The 9,121-nt window shown below is 45.9% G+C and overlaps 1 protein-coding gene across 1 annotated transcript; it reads right to left on the reverse strand.

The window, feature by feature from the left end:
- Nucleotides 1–1,512: 1,512 nt before the first annotated feature.
- Nucleotides 1,513–6,023, reverse strand: N7520_006462 (uncharacterized protein; the record flags this gene model as incomplete). The annotated part of the gene is made up of 4 exons (XM_057140396.1): nt 1,513–3,089; nt 3,142–4,144; nt 4,209–5,318; nt 5,379–6,023. 4 exons carry the CDS (start codon nt 6,021–6,023, stop codon nt 1,513–1,515), a joined length of 4,335 nt encoding a protein of 1,444 aa, XP_056994402.1.
- Nucleotides 6,024–9,121: the final 3,098 nt, after the last annotated feature.

A 9,121-nucleotide genomic window follows, 5' to 3' on the forward strand; every position in this document is an offset into this window, starting at 1 on the left:
CAATAAATACAGACACATACCAAAATAGAGTACTTTGGAAGCATGACACTCGACTGTTAGTCAAAGCCCTTGACCAAAACTGATCAATGGTAGGGTTGGACGTGTCGATATGAGACTGTATTTCTGTCTCTGAATGACGCTGCTACTTTCACCCGAGAGGCAACTAACAACTCTTTTGTCAGAGTAATTCTTCATAAGGTTTAACCTCGACAAGGCTAAGACTAGAGATGAGTGATTATTGGATATAATCATAAAAAGATGACCTGCAAAAATAAACTCCGATAGGGGGAATCGAACCCCCGGCTGTCGTGTGAGAGACGACGATGTTAGCCACTACACCATATCGGATTTTCCATGGAAAACATAAATATTTATAGTCACATAATCCTAGTGCTAAATCTTTGATTCAGACCCATACACTATAGCTCCCGTGCGTTATTGTACTTAGTATTTAGTCCCCTGTTCCGCCCCCAAATATCTTATGCTTTCTTTGTTTTCTTCCATTGATTGTTGCATATGAGGCAGTTTCCTTATTGACCAGGATCACCGAGCTCCTGAGCTACGCAACCTCCCTTTCTGTATGTGACTGACTTATCATCTCATCTTCGTTACTTTCCCCTCCGTTCTCGGGCTCACCTAGAAATCATAGAAATAAGTTCCGAAGAAGAGGAATTCTACTTAGATCTCTCTATATTAAGGAAGGGAAAGAATATATCTTTCCTTCCTTAAGAATTAGTCTTATAGTTTGATATATTTATGACTTGAAGTTCTGAATATAATCCAACTCCGTTCTAGTACCGTTTTATATTCAACTCACATCCTCTTCACTATCTTCTTACTTGGCCCTTTTACCTCATTATAAAAGGTTAGTGTGGTCATAAAGTAACTAGGGAAAATGCTCTAGAATCCGGGTAGTGTGTTAGGACCGGGGTCCTGTTAGGGTTGGATTGGATGTGAGTGATAAGCACGAACAGGGTGACAAGTACGCCTGTAGTATATTTGCTAGTATAATCACTGGAGACCTCTCAGGGGTCTTTCTACTTAGTTATTGTGTGACTTATCTAATCATTTACCCGAACACATAACTTAAAGTTAACTAAGGCCAACCTTTCTCCATCCCGCTCCACTGTCGGGTAGGCCTCATATATAGCCTATATCTTATCTTTCTTTAATACATGAGATATTTCTGCCTTAGAAATTTGGTAGGCATCTTTTATCTCTCAACACTTATATTAGGGAGTTAAGAAACAGCGAGGGTTATTGGCAAGTTCTTACATCCTCTATCATTATATATCTCGCGACACTACATTTTACTCTTTAGAAAGGAGGAACTTAATCTTCTGATAGACCTCGAATGCATGATTTATTAATAAAATTAAAGGTTCAACTAGACAAATATGGCAGAAATATGAAAAGAAGGAAAGCAATGAAATATGCAGTATTTGTAAGTAAATGTGGTAAACAACCACTGTTCAAGTTCGATTCCAGCCATTAGGCACGATCATCCATCATTTATAAGCCCGAGGCCACCAAAGCCAAAACAGTGCAGTTAGATGCAACACCTCCAACGATGGTGTAGAGGAGATCATCGCTCTCTAGAACGCTCGCACCAGTGTCAACATCTGCCACAAGGAAGACCTTGTTCAGCTGATCCTGGATTCCGCAAACGAAGGGGAAGTAGTAATTTCCAAGCGTATCAATCGCGACCAGAATTTCTTCACTTCCAGTAGACATCGGAACAAGGTTGATGAGATTGGCAGTCTTGGGAATCTCACCCCAAGCTCCAAGAAGCAGACGCGAGGCTCCAACTGCACTCATTGTATCGGGGAAGTAGTAGAGCAGACGGGATGCGGAATCACCAAGGATGAGCCCTTCGGTGGTATCAGCTGCAAACTGGTATCCGCCGGTCAAGCTGGTAAGATTCGCGGTGTCGCTAACAAGGGAGACGAACAAAGTACCGTTGATCGAGGGGTTCAGGTAGAGGGCACCGGTAGTGTCGGTGACGGTCACAGTTCCAGTGCTATCATCGGAACTGGTGGAATTTGATGATGTAGTGCTGTTGTCGGACCGGCCAAAGAGGAAGTTACGACCGTAGGGAACGGACTTCTTGGACAGCGCATGCTTCTTGTCGGCAGGAACACTAACAGGGCTCGTCTCAGGCTCGGATTCGGGCTCGGACTCAGGCTCGGACTCAGGCTCGGTCTCAGGCTCGGTCTCAGGCTCGGTCTCAGGCTGGGGCTGCTTCGAGGCAACGACACTGACCTCTCTCTTGGTCATGGCAGAGGTAGGGAAAGAGACAGTGCTGCTCTCATCACCAATGAGGTGTTGCAGGTTTCCTGAAGCGTCCCGGTAGAAGATGACACCAACCTTATGGTAGTCCACCCAGGTATCCGTGCCGAAGAATGTGTTTGACAACGAAAAGGAGGTTCCGGCTGCGGCATAGCTATAAAGTGTATTATATACACTCTCAGTGGCGATAACACCGATACCCCAGACAACGGAGACGATTGTGATCTTAGCACTCGAGGGCTTGGTATATGAAACAACCTCAGAAGTGTATGAAGACAGACTGACGGCACCTGGATAGATAGTCCATGAGGAAGCAGCATATTCCGAAGACACAAACACGCGAAGGTCACCGTTATACTCAAAGAGCATAGTAATACTCTTTGTATAAGACGACTTTGATGTTCCAGCCCAGGAGTTGGTGAAGTCTGCCAAAAGCTCGGCAAGACTGATCTTGATGTCAGAGCCGCTCATGAACAAGGACTTTGCAAGGGTGGTCTGGTCAGAGTCCCCCCAGATGAAATAGTCCATGGAAAGTCCGGTTGAGATGGCAGTGGCCGCGGTTGAGGTTGCGGTAGATGTCGATGTTGCTGCAGCGGAGGAAGTCACAGATGTTCCGATACAACCATTAGCCAGGTCTGCTAAGGTATACGTATCCAATGTGTAAGTGCCAGCATCAAAGTCTGAAAGATCGAGAACGACAGTGTTGTCCAAAGCCAAGTCCCAAGTAATACCGTAGCATCCGTTGGCAGGAGTGACGTCTGCCTCTCCGTTTGTATAAGAGAGATCATCATCGTACTCAACTAATTTTTGTTAGTAATTAATATGATATTAGGCATGGAGAGAAAGACTCACTAGTACCAACGATTCCAGGGGTATCAATCAATTTCGCATCTTTCTTATAGGTTCCGCTCAAAATGTTAAGACCAAACTCCAGGGTGACCGGCATGCCTAAAGTAGATGTAATAGTGACATCTCCATCGAAGCTTGCGGAGTAGTTATGGGTGGGAGTCCATCCTGAGTGAGTTGACGAAGCGTGATCAATAAGGTCCAGAACTGAACTAATGTCGGACCAGATCAATCCGGCACCAATGAAGTATTGACCTTCGGCTTGGATATCAAGATCAGCAGAGACACCAAGCGACAGACTAGGACCCAGGGTAACAATGTCAGGAATTGAGAATCCAGGCAGGCTGACTGTGAAAAGATCGTGCTCAGTTGTCAAATCGTACTCAGCAAAGGCATCAAGTCCGATGAACAAGCCAGCATACATATTGCCGGTCAAAGAGAGCTGAGCCTTTGAGATTCCCTTAGAAACGCTGATTGAGAATGCGCCCGTGATTTTGAATTCACCGGTGACGCCACAGTCAACACACCAGAGCTCGATGCCGGGCTCGGGGTCAGCTTCTCCAATCAGCTCCGACTCGATCTTCTCCAAGACTGTATCATCCAGTGAGAAGTGAGAATCCTCCTTATCAAGGGTCAATGTATAGAACTTGAATCCTTCTCCCCAGGGAGATGTAGTCAAAAGAGACGAGGACGGGGTGATGCTCAGCGAGATATCGAACGTTTGACTGTAGTTACCAGTCACAACAAGAGTAACAAGGGCCACAACTGTCTTAGCAATAGTCGCGACCGTACTTGCGACAGTGCTAACCACGGTCTTCACGGCTGAAACAGCTGTGCTGACAACAGTCTTCGCGACAGTAGCCACCTTGGTCGCCACCGTCTTAGCAACTGACTTAACTACACTTGCGACCTTCTTGACAGCAGCCTTGAGCTTGCTCCAAAAGCTACGGCGCATCACTCGGGAATTGGTAGTAGTTGATGATCCAGGAGCAAGAGTCAGCAAGGTAGCCTAACATCTTATTAGCATTCTGAAACGGCACTCCATTTGAAAATAGAGAAGATTGGAAACCAACATCGGCATCAGACTCAGTCGCAACAGAGTAATATCCAAGAGCATCATTTAATTTCTCATCGAAATCTGTTCCGCAGGAGATAGCGGGAAGGCCATCGATTGTAGACGAAGTCGGAGAGGTACAGCCCAAATCTGAGGAGCTCGAGCTCGAACTGCTATCATCCGTGTTGTATGTAAGAGCACCAAAGTCCATTCCGACGTTGTCGAGAACGTCGGCAATTGCTTCGATGGTTCCTGTTGCCACGAAGGAGTCGCTGGAGTCAGTGAAGACGATCGAAGTAGATAAGAAGTAGATGTTCTGTCCATCGGAACTGCAGCTTGACGCAGCTGTGATCAGGATGACACTGCTATCAGTCGGCCAAGAGCTCTCTGCATAACTGTATGCGGCCGAATTGTTGAAATATCCAGATAGAGTGGAGGAGGTGCAGACGATATCCTTAATGTAGATTGACTGATCCAGGGCAACTGAATCTTCCGTAAATGTCATGTTCAAACGGACGTAAGGGTATGCGGAGTTTGAGTCGGAGGTGCTGTCATCCGAGCTATACCATACTTGGGCGATGCCAGTGGGAGTCAAAACACCGGTACCACCCATGTTGACACCGGGGGGGTCAATCGGGGTCATGGTAGCTGTTGCAGCAGAGCTGAGTGTAATTGGGCCAGCAAACGACGAGACCGTAGCAGCACCATAATTTGAGTTGGAAGTTGTCGTAACCACAAATGCGGCAGATGTAGTTGTGCTAACCGAGGTTGAAGATGACACCACATTGGCGGCCTTGGATGAAGCGACGATTGTAGAGGTAGATGAAGGGGCCACATATCTTGAAGATGACTCGGTCACGGTGACTTCCGCCAAAGTCGTAGATGAAAAAAAAACGGAGTCTGTGGCGATCACAGTCACAGTGTCTGTCACCTCGGTAGTAATATCTGTCGTGATCTCAACGGTAGATTCCTCCGTGACAGTGTCGGTGAAATAGCTGGTTTGCACGACGGTGACTACAGTGGTCGAATCTAAAGTTGCAGTGTCCGTAACTTCCACCGTGGCATGGTGAGTTGACAGAATGGTATCGGTAACAGTAGCTGTCCGGTGAACTGTCTGGGTCGAGGTAATCTGAGCCCAAGTTAGCTTTAATCCTCATTTCTATTGTTAATCTACAAAATTAGAACTCACAGTAGGCTTGACGGCAGTCTTGATCACTGAACGAGTGACTGTTGGGGTCTGCAGGTGTAGACAAGAGCAAATCTCTGACATGACCTTGCTCTGTAGCCCTTGGAGAGGCTTGGGAACATTACCTTGCCGGTATGGCTCTCCCCGGAAATCGCGTCCATAAACTTGTTCGTAGGTGGCGGTAGAGGTTGCAGTGACCACATTGGTGTCGGTCTCGGTCACGAGGTTTGTAATTGTAGCGGTGGACAGGGCAGTGATGGTGGCTGTGTCTGTCTGATACACGATGTCGGTGGTTACCACTGTCAGCGTCGAATCAATGAAATCGGTGGTTGAGAGGGTGAGGTGATCCGTGACAGTGTTAGTAAAGTGTTCAGTAATTGTCTGCGAGATAATGTGGGTGGTCAAAGCAGTGTGAGTGCTAGTTCTGAAGACAGTGTGAGTGACGAGTTTGGGCGGCGGAGTCCATGTATTCGTCACGGTAGTCGTGTGAGTTGGGATATGAAGCACACTGCTGCTGCAGTATGCCCGAGCTTCTCGGTCATTTTGAATTTCATCAATGACGTGCCGTTCGGATTGGCAGACATTCTGATTCGAGGGAAGAGCAAACGCGGTGACCCCGAAGGCCAACAACAGTTGCGTCCAATGCATCCCTGACCGCTGAGACGGAAAAGGAGCGTGATTTGTAAGAGAAAGAGGATTTGAAAAGAATGTTCGTCAAAAGAGTGACCCGTCCGAGACAATAGCAATGCCCACAACTTGAGCCTGACCAGTACGTCTTCTTCGTCTAGGAATTTCTTCCTTATATACTTGAAGAACTGAGTGGGGCATTTTCAGATAGTACCAAGGCGAAATATAAGGTTAAAGCAAGCGACAGGTTGAAGCTAATATCATGGATATCGATTCGGAGTGAACGCCACCTGGTGGCTTGCCACAGAAAGAGTAGAGCGGTCTTGGGATTTTTTGGTGCGAGTTTGAAAGCGTGCACGGAGGAAGACCCAAATGCACGAGGAAATATTAGAAAAGTTAACTTGCGGTTTTTTTGTCATGACACGTCAATCCATTAAATCTTTAGAAAGATTCTTCAATTGCTAATTATCTCCCTCGTCATGCCTCACTTCATTAAAGATGAATATAGCATCGATTCGCCCATCAACCGATTATGTACAACCTTTGACCATTTTCAATTTATTTTCCAGGGTGGAAAGAGTTGATCTACTAGTCTGTGCCTATCCCGCAGCTTAAGCTTATCCAGGGGGGGGGGGCTGAATCTACCGCCAACCCGCTCCACTAATCTCAGGCACCGGCCATTTCCAGGGTGGTATAATAGCCGAGTGTAGCCCGCAACAACGAGCCTAGACAGCCCCAGGTTCAAAATTCTCGGGTCAGCCGTAGTCAGTAGACTTTCTACAGCCCAAAAGAGAAGATAGCCCTAATCTAGATGGCTCTACATACATAATTATGTAGTTCTTCCTCTTCATATTTCTGGATGTCTTCTCAAAGCTTTTGCGAGACCTCTATTTGTAAGATATTATTTTGATTGAATTGAATAGGGTTGACGCGATAATTCACATCCATCTACTTCGAGCCACTCACATGCTCTTTTTGGCCGGGCTGCAAGTCGCAGCACTGATATGGACCCGGTCGGTAATTCCGATCTCCGCCTCCGCTGACTGATCGCCCGTCACGCTAGCTAGATATGTTAACCGAGCCGCACCCGGAATCGGCCTTGATCTCATGGTCTATTATGGATAGCGCGATAACAAAGAAAATTGAATTCGTGGAAGCAACCGTTGAGAGAGAACTAGACCCAGAGGAAGTAACATGGATGGTGTCATGCGAGGTGTCGCGTTTCAGTAGACAACACAATCAATTAATTTGGGTGGCCCCAAAACAGCCGATTTAGGTTTAAGGTTTGGGCCAAGCTACGATTGCCACTTGTTCTTATTATTTAGCTCTGCACATTTCATCTGCCGTTGGTCTCGGCAAATATTGTGAAGAATCTTACATGACAGGTGCTTTAAGCAGACTACCCGAGCTTGTTTAACGAAACACAATAGATTTAGCCATTACCATAGACTATGGGTCGCGATTTTCAGCTCCCGTCAAGCTGCCTTAGATCAATTTGGTCCTCAAGCCGGGTTGAAAGAACTAGCATTCCCCTGAAGAGCTTCGGCTCTAATGACTTCTTATTGCTATCGAAATAAGGCTGATTCTAGCATCGTTTATTTCTCCCTCTTTGGGACAGTATTGACATCCACCACCCCCATTTGGCAAGTACTCCCGTTCCAAATGGCATTTAACGGTTCACGCGATGGTGCCATCGTTAAAAATTATGATGTGATATCATCGGTGCAGCAAGCCTTTTATAATTGCACTATCCACAGACCTGAAGAACAGATCAGCTTGGGGGTGGCAAAGGTTTTTTTTCTTTAGTAGCAACGGAATTCACAATGATAACCACGATTAATAGAAACTTTGATGCTGTTGGGGGGCACAATGGACAGAAAATAATCAAATACTTTACACCATTTGCTGCGAAGAGCAAAATAAGCATATCAGGCAATCAAGTAATTTCCCGAAGAATGTTTGTCTCCTATCCAGGGGCCATGAATTGGCAGACTCTAGCGGAGCTACAATGAAACCATATTTATTGGAGTATGGGGTCAGCTGACCCCCTCCGTTTGCCAGCGCGTGCATGTCTTAGCTAGATCTCTCTCTCTCCTCTATCCCTCTCGGATACAGATCTTGTCCCTTTCCTCTGTTTCCACGCTACCATGTAGCCCTTTCTTCCCCTTAACGGCAAACCAACTGCCAACGATATTCAATTCAAATGTTAATGAACTGGAATCCTTAAGTCTGGAACATCGAAATACTTATGACAAGTACCCTGGAAGTCGCTTCCGTAAAAAAAGTTGATCATGCTATCTGACTATATCGGGGCAACCTCATCAGTTCGGTCGGGCACCCTGGCTATTTGTTTCTCGCCTCCAGATGAATCAAACTCTCAGAGTCTCCAGGTAGCCATGAGAGAGAATTTCACTAATTCGACAAGCTCCGGACTTCCCGAGACTCGCTGAGATCTTGTGATTTGCCGGATCATCAGCTTTTAAATGTTCAAAGTCGGCCTTGGGATGTCAATATCTTCAGGGGTCATTGATAATTATCTGGGCTGCTGGAGCTAGCTTGAATTTGTTCCGTTAATATTGATTGTTTGAGCTCTCTAATGCATAGGTGCTGTGGGAATATCGGGTTTTTATGTAAAGCCCGCAGACATATATCTCTAGAGTCACACAGCCCGCGCAAATTCTCTAGGCTAATGCAGCACTATAGTTCCTGGAGCACAGTAGAACTTATTTCAGACACATTTGACTCATGAGAATCCCGGGGCCTCAGACCGGGAGATTTCCAGCTAATATTAGACCGATACAAGATTGAATACGCCAGTCTCGATATATTTAGGCTATTTTGATTTACCCATTTCACTGTACGCAAGGTCGGGATAATCCAACGCTAAAACTAAGTAGATATAGCACAAGTCCTAATTATAAATATCAAACCGACTAGTTAGATATACGGAAACACCATGATTATCACTTACAGCACCACGCACAACCGTGGTCTTTCCGCTGTCCCCCTGGATTACACGATATGAATTTGATAAAAGGTTCGCGAGATTTATGCTATATCAAATATGAGTTAGTGTCATGTCCTTATGTCTCACATGCTGTTTATTTATCTTTGACATC

Source organism: Penicillium odoratum (genome assembly GCF_028828045.1).
Source record: "Penicillium odoratum strain IBT 22623 chromosome Unknown utg000005l_segment0_segment0, whole genome shotgun sequence".
NCBI classification, from domain to species: Eukaryota; Fungi; Ascomycota; class Eurotiomycetes; order Eurotiales; family Aspergillaceae; genus Penicillium; species Penicillium odoratum.